The sequence below is a fragment of the Scyliorhinus torazame genome, chromosome 7 (assembly GCF_047496885.1).
Source record: "Scyliorhinus torazame isolate Kashiwa2021f chromosome 7, sScyTor2.1, whole genome shotgun sequence".
Taxonomy (NCBI): domain Eukaryota; kingdom Metazoa; phylum Chordata; class Chondrichthyes; order Carcharhiniformes; family Scyliorhinidae; genus Scyliorhinus; species Scyliorhinus torazame.
The window spans coordinates 204,709,910-204,726,193 of NC_092713.1; the positions used below are offsets into that span (position 1 = coordinate 204,709,910).

At 46.1% G+C, this 16,284-nt stretch overlaps 1 protein-coding gene across 2 annotated transcripts in view; it reads right to left on the bottom strand.

Annotated features, from left to right (window-relative positions):
* LOC140426796 (shootin-1-like) overlaps positions 1 to 5,678 on the bottom strand; it is a 230,059-nt gene extending 224,381 nt beyond the window's left edge. The window contains exon 1 of one of the 2 annotated variants that reach the window (XM_072511979.1): positions 5,502 to 5,678. In XM_072511979.1, coding sequence (XP_072368080.1) covers positions 5,502 to 5,663 — 162 coding nt within the window. In that variant the 5' untranslated portion in view covers positions 5,664 to 5,678. The remainder of the gene's footprint in view (positions 1 to 5,501) is intronic. The other variant, XM_072511978.1, reaches the window with a different exon arrangement.
* Between the last annotated feature and the right edge of the window lie 10,606 nt (positions 5,679 to 16,284).

Here is a 16,284-nt window from a genome sequence, read left to right on the forward strand (position 1 = left end):
GGCCGTATGTGTGTTGTTTGTCACCTGGAGCTGGCAGGATCCCATAGCCGGGATAACGTTCCCGTTGTAGTCGACCATCTTGCAACGGGATGGCCGAATTGGTGGTCTGACCTTCATGGCGTAGAAGGCTGACCATGCTATGAGGTTGGCGGAGGCACCAGTGTCCAGACGGAATGTTATCGGTGATCGGTTGACGTTAGGGTGGCACACCATTCGTCACCCGGATTGACAGTGTTAACTTGCATTGGCTGGTGGGTCCTGGCTGGAGACATTCGGTTCCCATCAATGACCGCAACACGGAAGGCGTCCCAGTCGTCTGTGTCACTGGTCTGGATATCGTCTGGGCACGACTCGTAGTAAGGAGGCTGAATGGTCCGCACGTCCCTGCGAGGTTGTCAGAGTTGGGGAACATTGGCAGGTTGAGCTGCTCGACAGCAGGCAGCGTAGTGGCCCACCTTGCCACAGCAGAGGCATTGTCAGGTTCTTGCGGGACATTGCTGCGTTAAATGTGCGGCTCCACAGTTGCTGCACGTCGTGACGCATGGCGTTCGTCGCGCTACCGCGCATGCGCAGTTCGGTCTTGCGTCGAGCGCGCCTGCGCATCACGCTACTCAGTGTTGCCGTCGTTTTTGGCGCGCACAAGCATGGGAGGCCTCGAAAAGCGCGCAAAATGGCCGCCCTCGTCCGGGCCGCGGGCCGGGAGGAACTCGATCGCCTGGACCCGTTCGGCCTCGTAGGATGCCTGCCTCACCAATCCGGCCGCGTAGGATCCCTGCCGCGCCGATTCGGCCGCCTGAAATTGGGTATAGCGGTTAGTCACGTTTTCGTGCAGGACACAGGCTTCGATTGCGGAGGCTAAGGTGAGGCCTTTTATTTTTAAGAGCTGCTGGCGTAGGGTGCCCGAGGTGACCCCAAAAACGATCTGGTCCCGAATCATGGCATCGGAGGTAGTGTCGTAACCGCAGGACTGCGCGAGGATACGGAGATGGGTAAGGAATGACTGAAAGGACTCATCCTTACCATGCAGGCGCTGCTGGAAGAGATACCTCTCGAAACTCTCGTTTACCTCGACGTTGAAGTGTTGGTCGAGCTTGAGAAGTCTTGTATTTGGTCTTGTCCTCACCTTCCGCGAACACCAGGGAGTTGTAGACATGGATGGCGTGTGGACCTGCCGTGGTGAGGAGGATGGCGATCTTTCTGGTGTCCGAGGCGCTCTCCTTTTCATTGGCTTCCAGAAAGAGCTGGAAGTGCTGTTTGAACAGCTTCCAATTAACGCCGAGGTTTCCAGCGACTTGCAGCGGCTGCGGTGTGTTGACGGTGTCCATGGCGCAGGATAGCAGATTCCGGAGGATTTGTAGGGAGGTACCAGAGTTACTCCTGGTACTATGAAGTGTTGGGTACTCTGCTACACAGACGAACCAACACGGTTGCGAATGGTACAACTCAGTTTTATTTCAAACATCTATTTACACTGGTAAACTGTTTACTGAGGTTCGATCATACCCCTTGAATCTGTGGACCTATTTCTAATTCTATCTTGTAGTTGCACTCAGCACATGGTGGATGTCTGAATGGCTTGCTATGAGCTCTGTGCCCTGAGCTGTCTCCTGCTCGAGTGCCCAGGAAGTGTTGTGTTCCCTGTTTTGTACTGTGTATGCTCTTGCCTGTGATTGGCTGTCGTGTTGTATGTGCGTTGATTGGTCCGTATGTATGCTTGTACTATGATGTTTACCTGAATATCATGACAGCTTTCATGTTCGATAATGCACAATGGGGCAAGGTAAAGAACGATAAGATCTTACGGTGGAGGATCGAGCTCTCCACCTACAACTATGAGATCTTATATCGTCCCGGGAAGCTATACGAGTCTCCTGATGCCCTATCCCGCGGCACATGTGCCAACACACAAGTGGACCGACTCCGGGCCCTCCTTGAGGACCTCTGCCACCTGGGGGGCACTCGATTCTTCCATTTTATCAAGACCCGCAACCTGCCCTACTCCCTCGAGGAGGTCAGGACCGCCACCAGGAACTGCCAAATCTGCGCGGAGTCCAAACCGCACTTCTACAGGCCAGAGAAAGCGCACCTGATAAAGGCTTCCCGTCCCTTTGAACGCCTCAGTGTGGACTTCAAAGGGCCCCTCCCCTCCACTGACCGCAACTCGTACTTCCTCAACATGATTGACGAGTACTCCTGGTTCCCATTCGTCAACCCCTGCCCCGACATGACCGCAGCCACCGTCATAAAAGCCCTCCACAGTATCTTTACCCTGTTCGGTTTCCCCGCCTACATACACAGCGATAGGGGGTCCTCCTTCATGAGCGACGAACTGCGTCAATTCCTGCTCAGCAAGGGCATTGCCTCGAGCAGGACGACCAGTTATAACCACCGGGGAAACGGACAGGTAGAGAGGGAGAACGGAACGGTCTGGAAGACCGTCCTACTGGCCCTATGGTCCAGGAGTCTCCCAGTCTCCCGCTGACAGGAGTCCTTTTCGATGCACTCCACTCCATCCAATCACTGCTATGTACCACGACAAACTAAACACCTCATGAACGTCTCCTTGTCTTCCCTAGGAAGTCCTCCTCCGGGACCTCGCTCCCAACCTGGCTGGCAGCTCCTGGACCCATTCTGCTCCGCAAACACGTGCGGGTGCACAAGTCAGACCCATTGGTAGAGAGGGTCCACCTCCTTTAAGCTAACCCTCAGTACGCCTACGTGGCGTACCCCGACGGCCAACAGGATACGGTCTCCCTACGGGACCTGGCGCCCGCTGGATCCACCCCCGCACCCCCCCCCCCCCCCACCAACCCCACCCTCCTTCTCACCGGCGCACCCCACGGCTGTTCCCTTCCCAGGTGGATCGGTTCTTGCACTGGTCCCACCCAGGGGTGATGAAACTACCGAACAAGGTGAAGTCACTCCCCCAGAGTCACGGATGCCCGAGCCGGCGCCTGCATCATGGCCAAAACTGCAGCAATCACAGAGGACGACCAGGGCCCCGATCGACTAAATGCTTCATTCTGATATGTACATGTAAAATGAATACTGTAAATAGTTGTGACATGTAATAAGGCAAAACACTGTACCACCGACGGGTACCACCATAACCTCTACCACTGTATGACGTGAGACCACCACCCCCGCCTGACTCTTTTTTTAACAGGGGATGAATATGGTAGTTGGTATTAGGGGTATTACGGTACCTAGGTTGAGGCTGTAAGATCATTGGTGTGGGAGGTACCTGAGACATGAAGATCATTGGTGAAGCCTGCCTGCTGGTTCCGCCCAGTAAGGCGGAGTATAAGAGTCTGTGTCTCCCTAGCAGCTGCATTCTGTACCTGCGCTGCTGGGGGAAACATCTAGTCCAATAAAGCCTTCAATTGTCATCCAATCTCGCTTCTAGAGTCATTGATCGAGCATCAAAAGATTTACAGGGATAATGCCAGACAGAATGAGGGGTTATAACTATCAGGAAAGGTTGAACATGCTATATTTTGTGTCTCCAGAAAATGAAAGGAATTTTCTGGTCCTTCCCACCAGCGGGATCTTCCGGTCCTGCTGAAGGAGACCCCCACGGCATGTATCCCGTTGGCGGGACGAGGGAGCCACGCAAAATACCGGAAAATCCACCGCCGGCAAGCACGCCATGGAAGGGCCAGAAAATACTTCCGAAGGGTAACGTGATGAAGGACATTCAGATTGTGAAAGAATTTCATCGGGTGGAGGAATTATTTTGCTGGTCAATTTATAATCATAGGACAGTCACAAATAATTCCAATGGTGAATTCAGGTGAAACCTCTGTACCCAGTTAATGGACAGAGTGTGTAGTACCCTGGCATATGAACAAAGAACAAAGAAAAGTACAGCACCGGAACAGGCCCTTCGGCCCTCCAAGCCCGTGCCGACCATGCTGCCCGACTAAACTACAATCTTCTACACTTCCTGGGTCCGTATCCCTCTATTCCCATATGCTATAGGTAAGCATCGAGGAACATTGATAAGTGCATGAGGGAGAAAGGAATAGAAGTTTCTGCTGATGGGCTGCATGAAATAAGGTGGGGAGCTGAATACTGGCAAGGATCAGAGGACTGAATGGCCTGTTTCTGTTGTGTAAATTCAATGTAATTCTTTGTAATGACTTGAAAGCTATAAAAAGATTCTGAATTAAGGAGTCAAAAGGTTAACAGTAAGACAAGATCCCTAGCTGTGTTCCTGCACGTTTATATTATTTCAAAATTCAAAAAAGGGAAATAGGCAGAATATTCATTGTTGTTCAGTAAGCATCACCCCCTGCCCCGCCCTAAAAAAAAACCTTTACAACAATAAGCGGTCCCATTGCTCCCAGCACTTAAATAGAGAAATGTGAACCTGACTGTTCTATCACCCTGGTTGCCCAGCCTCCGGCTAATGCAGCAGCTGGGCTCAAAGCTGCTCCCTTTGTACTGTAACCTGTAAGACTGACCATAAACTTGGACAAGAGACATCACTTAACGAAAAAAAATCATCTCTATAGAGTGCATTTATTGCAATAGTGCTGGTGATGAAGGGGAGTCCCTCCTTTCCCTGAATTAGAATTTGTGTATACAGAAAATGCATTGTCCTCCCCTTTTCTTTACCTGTATAAATATTTTTTTCAAATAATTATTGCACAGATTTTCATTGTGTAGTTTATATGGCTGCCGATTAGGGTATGATCTGCCTCCTGTTACAGTAACCAGGAGAACAAAAGTAAAAGAGCCCCTGCCCATTTAAAAAAATCTTTTATTCTGATCAGTCGTTTCATGGAAACATTTCCACTTGACCAGGATTTACTCGTAGATCCAGTGTGGGTTTTTTTTGTGAATAGTAATTCTGTGTAGCTGCCTGCCCTTTCCCTATTCATATCCTCCTGCATACATCCTCTCCTTCCCACCCCACCCTCAAATGATGATCTGTATATTGTGTCCCAGGGTGTTTGCACAGAGTCTCTCCAAAGCAGCCAGCCTGTCCTGATTGCCCAGCACTTGCCAGAGGGAGACTGACCAGCCAGGCAGGCAGGCAAGCAGGCCACTGACTCCCTGCTACACACCTTAATCAACCTTCTGTAATAACTCAATCTGTCCTTGTTACTCAAATGGGCGGGGTGGGGATACTCAATGCTTCAAAAGATGAACATTTCCCAAATAATTTTTGATTTCCAGTATGCATTTTGCTTACAAAAAATGTTTAAAACTACAGACATTAAATGCAGTGTTAGCTGAAAGTATAGCCTTTCATTCATTGACAGAATAGAAGGACCCAGGTAAAACAAGAAATATTAATATATTCTGTGTCTAGCATGCAAGCAGATCAGATACTATTATTTTACTGAACCATTACTACACTTGGTAATTGATGTGTTGTAAATAAAATAATATTTTCATACAGAAGCAGGCTGAGGTCTCCACGATATAAAACAATACGTAATCCTATTGTTGGAGGTAGGACAAGCAGACTGCATAACCTCAGATCAACCTACCTCCACTTTCATTTTGCCGGTTTCATTCTGTTCTCCCTCCTGTTCCTCCCTGATAGCTGGGGTGGAGGAGCAAGGCAGCATGATAGCGAGCCACGACCAGAACAGACTGCAGCCGGCAGCTGCGTGAGACAGCAGAGAGCACACTGGGCATGTGTGGTGCATCAGCACTTTCTTCTACTCTGCCATTTGATAATAGCTGGCCCCTATCAGAGAGAATGGCTCCAACCCCCCGCCCCCAGCCCCCACGCCCAACATTATCTCTTGGGATTCCTTGTGGATTGCACGTTGACACACTGAACAGGAGCTCCCTCCTTCATTTCTATTAATGAGCACATTCAGCCGCATTAATCAGTCTCTCTGCCACATTGTACAACTGATACAGTGTATAATTTACCCGACAGCTGCCCAAGGTACCCTGATGCATCCTCCACAGGATAGTTCCTCTCCCACCTAAATAAAACACGATTCAGTTGCAAAGAGGGAATGGCCGCTGACATGTCCATTCATTTCCAGATATTTAATTCATTACGACCTCATGGATACCGTCTGCCTTGTGAAATTAAAGACTGCATTTTCTCCCACAGTTCAAAATTCCCATCCCTCTGACACGCGGACTTCTTCTGCCAGATTTGCTTAAAACTAAACTAGTCAATGATTCTGTAAATTTCTCTAACCCTGATGTGGATCCAGGTGTATTTTGAAAGGTGCACAATAATCGTTCCTTAGAGAGCGGAGGAGATCCCTGACAAAGGCATTGTCCTTTGGGTGGAAATAGATCCTGAAAATCTCAGCAATTATTCTAAATGCACCTTTTGTTCCTCCATTGAGAATATAGGGCGAATGGAGACTGTTAAATACCAACGCTAATGTTTGTCATACTAAATATCATTCAACAATGATGAGCTGACAAGGAGATTTGAAAACTGTTATAATGAGGTCAATATTCTTAGTATCCTGTGACCCTTCACTATACATGTGCCATAGAGGTGACAATTAATATTACTCCTTCAATCATTCCTAATAAAGAGGAAATCTGTTTAAAAAGTAACCCCAACAGTACTCATCATAATATTTGTTGCTTTAGTATACAGAATGCCTGTTGATTCAGTGGGGTGAAACTTGCTCACTCAATACTGATCTGTTTGCCCAGCAAAGTCAGGTCTACCACTGGCCTGGGTTGACAAGGAAAGTTATTGGACTGCAGGGTGTTCTAGGGATCAGGCACAGACAATCCCTACTGCCCCAGGGATCAGGGTTTTTAAATGATGAATTCTAGGTCCCAAACCCATGCATCAACAGCATCTCTCTCGCGGCACTATTTAAAAATTCCAATGCCTTAATTGGTCAAGAGGCGAGCTCGGTGTCCAATTAGAGGTGCCGAGTACCCCCGGGAGGTGGGAGCTGCCTGCCTGGTGCCAGCTGCAAAATCAGGGCCATCCCTTTTAAAATTCCAAACTGTCCCAAAGGCTTCGGGAGACAACCGCTATTTTCAAATTGCGTCCGTGCCAGTCTCCTACCCCAAGGCCCTTTGAATATCCGGCCTCAGGTACAGGCCCAGAGTTTTCAGCCATTCCCAGAATCTGCAACCTCAGAGTTTCAGCACCTCATATGAGGGATGGCAGATTGCCTACATCCGACGTCTACAACTGCAGCACATGTGAGCTTGGTCCCTGGACACCAGAGTGGGCCTGTGCCTGATCTTTGGGAAGACTGGAAGATTGCACCTAAATATTTTGTAAGGATCCTCCTGTTAATCCCTGTTTGTCCGTTGTTGTTTTTTGTCCTTTTAATTTCTGTTATTTTGCGAGTTCAATTTTTGTGCCTATGCCTTTAAAATGGACTTCACCTTTAATGTGAGTGGCTGGTAACCTGAGGATTGATTTATGATCTCAGGCAAGGCACGGTGCATGGAGATGTCTACATTTCAAATCAGCAGATCTCAGGGAGATCAGTGCTAACACACCTTGATGGACTTGCTTTCTCTGTGGGACTGTTTTTTTCTTATTTTATTTTGTCAGAAGCTTTAGGGTCACAGCCCTGATCTCTTTCTCATCTAATGGATTCTATCCACACCCAGACTGAACTCCAAAGAAATCCAGTCCAGCCATCAGGTGAAGGCAGGGCCAAAATACCCTTTTAAAATCTCAGTAAGGCTGTTGGTCATTCTGGTGGAGTTGGAAACAAGTAAGAATTGGACAGACTTGAGGCTGTTCCTTTGAGTAAAGGCCCAGGCTGGTGCAAGTTAAAGTGCCTCTCCAGAGGAAAACCATTTCCTGGGAGTACTGTCCGAATGTTCTGCCGGAAGACCGTCTGTAACCATACAACGGTGGCTTCGATCCTTAAGCATCCTGGGAGGACAGCCTGTTAAGGACATTCATCTTTCATTTAATTTTCATTCCTATTATTTTACCCCTTCCCCTCCCACTGTGTGTTTGGGTAGAGGGTGGGATAGTAAAGGGGGGAGTAGTGGATTAGCTCTCCATTATTCTTTTATAATTATTGTATATTTCAACTTTGTTCCTGTTATAAATAAACATTTATTATGTTCAACTTACAAACCTTATTGTAAGCGTATAGCTTATTGAGCAGTTAAGGGGCCAAAGATTCTGAAAATGTTAAACAAATTATTGGCTAATCACTTTTTGTGGGACTCTGGGGTCAGTGGGACTGGAACTGACTGTGCACTCACCCAGGGTGTTATAACACTTTAAAATTGCAGGGAGTTTGTGCTCAGTCCCTCAGACAGCAGGAAGTCTGCACTCAACACTTGGGACTGCAGCGATGTCGATATCTGATTGCAGGATAGAAGCTTACTGAATTCCTCGTAAAGTATGCAGTTGATAGAAACAAATCGCAATAGCCTCACATTTGTGGAAACTTCAATTTGGAAACCTCCATTTTATCTCCAAAAAATAAGTTCTGAGGCACCAAAAGCCTGGACACATCTTGTGCACAGAATTCGATCATTGCCATTTGAATCAATGCATCCAGGGCATCCAAAGTGCCCACCTGATATCAGGAAATGCCAACTTCAGCACCAATTCTGCTTATTTTATGACCAAAAAGCCCATTCAGTAACTCCCCTGTCCTATTAGTCAATTCTAACTCAGCTACACAAATAAGGGGTTTTGACCTGCAGGAGCTTTGAGTAAACCTCTGATTGATTTTGCAATGTACACTGCAATTGCAGCTGGAGGAGCAGGAGGGCGAGGAGTAGGAGATGAGAAAGAGATAATCACAGAAGGAGGACAACTCACCAGAAGCTTGACCCTACATGAATGACAAGCACAGAACTTCCTACTTGCAGCTCACTGATTTTACCAGTAGGCCATCAGCAAAATCTGTGGCTGACTGTAGCATCAACTGCAACCCAGAACAAGGTCCTTCACATCCTTACCTCACTGTTGTCTCAGAGTTTTTCCAATCTGCAGTGGATGTGACATCTACACCATCAGCCAATCAGCTCTACAGGCCTATATTTGTTAGGTGACCAATCACCCTTTGCCAATGAATTCAATCCTCCCTATGAACACACAAAGCAAGGAGATAGGACTCAAAGCTTTGCCAAGATTGCATGCCTCCGCCAAGTACAAGACATCATTGGTGGTACACACATAGACTAGCATGTTTCAGCAAAAGAGGCTGAAGTCTACATGACCAGGAGGAAATTTCACTCACTGAACATGCAGCCAGGCTCCCTGGTAACTTTGTTTTATTAATTCATGGGATGTGGGTGTCGCTGGATCGGCCAGCATTCATTGTCCATCCCTATTTGTCCTGGAGAAGGTGGTGGTGAGCTGCCTTCATGAACCCCTGTGGTCCATGTGGTGTAGGTACACCCACAGTGCTGTTAGGGGACGGGGCGATGTTCCATGATTTTGACCCAGAGACAGTGAAGGTACGGCAGTACATTTCCAAGTCAGGATGGTGCGTGGCATGGAGAGAAACATCCAGGTGGTGGTGTTCAGCTGGCCTTGTCCTTCTAGATGGTAATGGTTGTGAGTTTGGAAGATGTTGCCTAAATAGCCTTGGTGAGTTCCTGAAGTGCATCTTGGTCGATGGTACACGCTGCTGATATTGTTCTTCAATGTGCAGGGAGTTATGTTTGTGGATGGGGTGCCAATCAGGCTGCTTGTCCTGGATGGTGTTAAGCTTTTTGAGTGTTGTTGCAACTGCACTCATCCATCATTCTGGGAGCATTTGGTTTGAGGCTTACTGCTTGGGGAGAAAGGCTATTCTTTGTGGACCTGCACACTGAAGCAAATGCAGACACGAGGTATAATCAGTACCATGACTTCAGTCAAGCCCAGATAGAACAATCTGTCAAGTAGACCTATCTGCTGCCTAAAAGGGTCTGGAGTTGTCCTATAGCATTGCCTAGAGAGTCCCTAGGGTCATCATTGTCTGCTACATGCTAAATATCTTTGTCACACAGAGGGATTAAAGCATCAGTATTATAAAGTGCTGACAGGGCAGAAGGAGGCCATCCATTAGATCCATCATGACTGTACTGCCCCTGTGGAGAGGAAATTCACCTAGTGCCACTCCTGTGCCTTTTCCTCATAGCCTTACAATTTTTTCCTTTTCAATTAATCATGCAATTCCCTCTTGAGTGGCTCGACTGAATCCACCTCCACCACTCTCTCAGGCAGCGCATTCCAGATCCTAATCACTTGCTGCGTGAATGGGGTTCCTTCCTGTCACCATTGTTTCTTTTGCTAATTGCCTTAAACCTGTGCCCTCTGGTTCTCTATCCTTCCAGCAATGGGAACAGTTTCTCCCTATCTACTCTTTACAGGTCCTCATGGTTTTGAGTATCTCTATCAAGTCTCCTCTCACCCTTCTCTTCTCCAAGAAGAACAGTCCCAACTTTTCCAATCTTTCAACATAATTGAAGTTCCTCAATCCTGGAACAGTTTTCATGAATCTTTTCTGCATTCTCTCCAAAGCCTTCAGTGTTTCCTAATGTTTGGCGCCCAGAGCTGTACACATGGAAGTGTAATGGTAATGTCATGGGGCTAGCAATCCAGAGGCCCAGGCTACATCCTGGGGACACAGGCTCAAATCCCTCCATGGCAGCTGGCAGAATTTGAATTCAATAAATCTGGAATTGAAAGCTAGTCTCAGTAATAGATCATGATGCTATTATTGATTGTTATAAATATTGGCTCACTAATGACCTTCAAGGAAGGAAATCTGTTGTACTTACTTGGTCTGGCCTACATGTGACTCCAGATCCACTTGGGCGAGCAAGCCACTCAGTTCAAGGGCAATTAGGGATCAGCAGCAAATGCTGGCCTTGCCCACTGACACTCACATCACAAGATTGAATAAAGAAAAAAAAATTGAAGGAGAGCCAGTGTTTTCTATACGTTTAACATAACTTCCTTGCATTTGCATTGTGCCCACTGATAAATCCCGAGATACAGTCTGCATTATTAACTGCTCTCTCAACCTTCCCTGCCACCCTCAATGATTTATGTACAGAAACACCCAGGACCCTCTGCTCCTGCACCCACTTTTGTCTCCTTTATTTTATAATTCTCTCCAGATTTTTTCTACCAAAACAAATCACTTCACACTCTTCTGCATTAAATTTAATCTACCGCGCTGTTGCTCCAGGGTCCCAGGTTCGATTCCCGGCTTGGGTCACTGTCTGTGCAGAGTCTGCACGTTCTCCCCGTGTCTGGGTGGGTTTCCTCCGGGTGCTCCGGTTTCCTCCCACAAGTCCTGAAAGACGTGTTGTTAGGCGAAATGGCTATTCTGAGTTCTCCCTCAGTGTACCCGAACAGGCGCCGGAATGTGGCGACTTTGGGGATTTTCACGGTAACTTCATTGCAGTGTTAATGTAAGCCTACGTGTGGCAATAATGAAGATTATCATTGAAGATTATTATTTTGAAGTTCTACATTATCCTCCTACAAGGTTCACAATAATTTTTTTAGTTTTCTATTGTACACAAATGTTGCAATTGTGCCCTGTACATCAGGGTCTAGGTCATTTATATACATATCAGGAAGAACAGGACTCCTACCATCAATCCCCGGTGAACTCCACTATAAACCTTTCTCTCGTCCAGAAAAGCACCACTTTTCTGTTTCCTGTCACCCTGCTAATTCCATATCTATGTTGCTACTGTCCCTTTTATTCCTTGAGCTCTAACTTTGCTCTGAAATCTGTTCTGTGGCACTTTATCCTTTTGGAAGTCCATGCACACCACATTAAACTGTCTAAGGAAGACTGGAAAATCATGGCCAATGGCTCTGCAATTTCTATCCTCACTTCCCTCAGTATCCTTGGATGCATCTCATCTGGTTCCGGTGCCTGATTGACTTTAACAACTGAGAGCCTATCCAAAACCACCTCCTTATCAATTTTAAACCATTCATGTTTTCGAACTAACTCCTCTTTCACCATTACTTGAGGAGTGGCTTCTTCCTTCTTCCCTCTACAGCAAAGTTAGGGAGTGAGCTCACTGGATGGTCCCCAGCTGCCCGCTCCCCCTGCCTTTGCTGATGCACACTTGCACTTAGGGGGTCAGCCCTGAGCATTGCACAGGTCACCATCTAAAGGTCATGAGAGCAAATATCTGAGTGAAGTGAGAGTGAGTGATGTTGCTTCTTCAATTCCCCTCTGTCTCCTCTACTGCTAATGGACCTGGAAGTTCATCAGGACCTGGATAGCGGAACGAGAGTAAATGGTTCGTAACTAGATGCAACGGTATATGGTAGCAAAGAAATGTTTACTCAATGAAGTATCATCCTGTAGACTAAGTGAGGGGAATGGATTTGTAATAAGAGAAATGGATGGTTACAGGTCCAAGCAGCTTGTATTGTACTGTCCACTCCTCACCCCATCCAGTATGATCTATTGAAGCCTCACTGGGGCAAGTGACAATTTCAACATTTTCACACCTAAATTACAACTTGCATTAATTATGATTGAGAACTCACTCACGTTCCTAGGTTGAGGGTAGGGTGCGGGGTGAAGACGATGATATGATTGTTACAGTTTGAGTACTGGAAATCATCCTGTTTTCTCACTTGCATTCTTGTTTCACGTGGATCTGAAGGCACCTTTGCAACATTTGCTGGCAGTGGGGAGCAACCGGGTCAGGGTGGAAGGGAGACTGTAATGAGTGAAAATCTGGATTAGGCAAATATGTGAATGATTGTACTGCAGTGTTGCAGAGAAATAGATAACCCATTTTGTGAAGCCATAAGAGGGTAAACTAGTTTGTGTTCAAAGAAATAAAAATGCAGTGCCCTGAGAGAGCCTGCATTGTGGTTCGTCTAAACATGACCTCAGATGCAGGGCTAACTGTGGAAAAAACTATAAAGCCAGTGCTGTTCCATCTAGAGTCAACATTCCATATTCACTTTAAAATGTTGTGCAGTTTAAGTAAGACAGTGCTGATTGTGAACCTCATTCGATGTGTAATAGCTTTTTAAATGAATTACAGCTCAACCACTATTTTACGATTACTGTGTAAATGAAGGCACAAATAGAAATAAGATTAAGCTGTGTGAAACACAGATCTGATCTTGGTCTAATTAAATCAGTGCTGATGGTACTATACATGGAGGACGCAGTACATGGTTGGGACCCATTCAGCCTTCAGGCGAATGAAGCAAGGGGCAAAGAAACTAACGCACAATGATCAGAGAAAAACAATTCACACGTTAATGACTTTGAAAATTGTAATAAACTAGCAAAGTAAATGGCATGAATCATAAATCATATTCTTTGTTAAAATCCCATAATTCACATGGTTTCCAAGAAGACAAAGTTGATTTTTGAGTGATAGTTATTTATTATAGGATAACTTCAGTGACCCCGTACTTTCAGTAGGGAAACCATGGCTGGATAAAGATAGGGCCACAACATTACAGCCTTGATTCCCCAGCCTGTGCACCTTAAAATATATGTGAAACTAGAAGAAATGGTAGAAAGTAATGAAGTCTGACTTGCTGTTAGATAATGCCTTTCTAGACTTAAGTCCATCCCTAACAAGTGCTTGACAGCCTATTAAGTACTTTTAAAGTAGCATCCAATTTGCACGCAGCAAGCATCAACAAACAACAAATGCGATAATGACCAGATAACCAGCTTGCTTGATGTTGATCAAGGATTAAATATTGACCAGGAACCCAGGGAGAACTCTCATACCCTTCATCAAATAATGCCATGAGATCATTTACATCCACCTGCAAAGGCAGATGGGTGCATTGGTTTAATGTCCTATTCAAAATCTAGCACCTCTGACAATACAACACGCCCTCAGTACTACACTGACATGCAGCAGGTTCATGTGCTCGAATGGGACTTGAACCCAGAACCAAAGAGCCGAGAGTGTTACGACAGATCCTAGGCTAACATTTTGTCTGCCATTCATTGTTTTCAACAAAGTCAAAATAATACTAGTTTGCAGGAAACCTCTGGCTGTTCAATCTGCCCACACTAATTATTAAGATTAAGTTGTTAATTACTCTTCGTGCTGATAAGTACTGTTTTATGTTGGGGAAAATAAATACTACAATGGTTCTGTCAGTGTCAGGACTTTGTGTTTTGCTGAAAGCCACTTTCGGTACAGAGCTGGTTAAAACAGTGCAGCTGTATAATACGAAGGACATCTATTTCTGTGTGCAATAACCATTGAAGGCTGTGAGTGCAAATTTGGATTCTGTAGGTCTGCTCAAGACGGTGCTACAGACTCCAAGTGATCTTTTGCTGGGACATCCTGTGCTGCCAGCTGCTTCTGAGAGTGACCCACACGGTGCTGCACCTTGAGAAGGATGAACATGCCAGTATCCTCTGCCTGCATCAAACGCAATTGACATCACACAGCCTATCGGCCCATCTACCAAATAAATGTGGGCCACACAGGTCCGCAAAGATCCAGGATTTAGCTGCAAGATGGACTGCACCAGTGTCTATTTAAAAAGCCATTCAATGGGTTGCAGGCTGAGTTTGTGCTTTTTAGAGGGTTCTTTTTGCAGTTATAGATGATAGAGGTATGGGGATCGTCATTCCAGTGTCTCTTGGTCTTCAACATGACCAGCACATGGAGTGGAGCAGTGTCTTTCAATCTTTTTTCCCTGGGTACCATTTTTACCAATTGGTCGACCTTCACAAACCACGCTGGCTGACCTTTGCGACGCACGCCGGCCAACCTTCGTGATCCACCCAGGCCGACCTTCGTGACCCATGTCAGCCGACCTTCGTGATTCACGCCGGCCGACCTTCACGACCCACCATTTTCATTTACCTTTAATGGGACAGGTGAGCTAGTTTAGTCCTCATGATCTCACTTGCCTTGTCATTCAATGTTACATTTCTGCTAACGACTTTAGCTGATGATTTAAGTTCTCACTGCAGCTGTTGAAAATAATCAAGAGGTTTGTCCTTAAACTCACCATGCTTAGTCTTCAAATGTCTTTGAAGTTTTGAGGGTTTTAAACTTTCATTTGCCAGTGCTTCCCTGTATATAACACACATGGGCTTTGCATCCTGATTTGCAGTGGCACTATTAATATCCCATACCTCAAGAAATCATTGTCATGTGAGAGTACTTTTAAGACATGGATGTTTAAGCAATGTACCTTTAAGAAAACAGTGATGTCAGAGAGTGGGTGGGGCGGAGGTCAGGTCAGCCATTTTGCAGTTTAGTTTTGCAGGTTTTTAGTTTCAGTTTTGAAAAGAGCTGGGTGTGTGGCTGTGTTTTGCAGTGAACTGGATATCTGCCATGAAAGACTATCTCTGGATCATTTGGGTGATTTAAACTTATAATAGTGAAGCCTTTAACCTGATGTGATTTTGTTTAAAGGTGTTAAGTCTCTTGAAAGTTTGAAGGAACATTTTAAGGAATTATTTACTGTTGCAATATTTTCGGAGTTATCTTTGAAGTAAGGGGTGTTAAGAGATCCAATGTTTATTTAAGATGTTAAGTTGAGTTCATGGAAGAAACACTTGTCCATAATTGTAATCCTACACCTAGGGAAAAAGCCGTGTGCTCGGAAAAGCAACAAATCCATTAAAGGGTGGGGTTGGTTGAACTCCATGATACATTTTGGGGTTCTGAAAACGCCTCGCCCATAACAATTGGGGGCTCGTCCGGGATAAAAGTCTATCTGGGAATTATCATAGAATTTACAGTGCAGAAGAAGGCCATTCGGCCCATCGAGTCTGCACCGGCTCTTGAAAAGAGCACCCTATCCAAGGTCAACACCTCCACCCTATCCCCATAACCCATAACCCCACCCAACACTAACGGCAATTTTGGACACTAAGGGCAATAAAATAAGGGCAATAAAGGGAGAGGTTGGTTGAACTCCGTGATATATTTTGGGGTTCTGAAAACGCCTCGCCCATAACATCATCTTTATGCTGCTTTGGTCCTGTCTTCAGCATCTTCTTCATGAGTTGTTCACCAGAGGCCCTGGAGCTCACACCAGCATTGCTGGCAGATACAAAATGGATGAATCTCCCTCGCTCACAGAGCATGTGATGTCAGTGTCCGTGACACGTGACCTGCTCTCTGACGCCGCTTCTGGAGAGAAGAATCCATCGATTTTAAAAAAGGGTCAGCGTATTGACATCAGGAGGAGGCGGTCTGCCTTGTTGGGCTCCGGGCCTGCGTACTGCTAAGGGGGCAGGCATGTACAGGACGGCCGGCATTCTGAAAGTCAGTCGTGGCCGGCATTGTTAAAAACCAGTCGCAGCCGTTGGGCACTTCTTTCCGCAATCGGAAACGCCATGACTGATGGCCCCGCGGTCCTTCTGA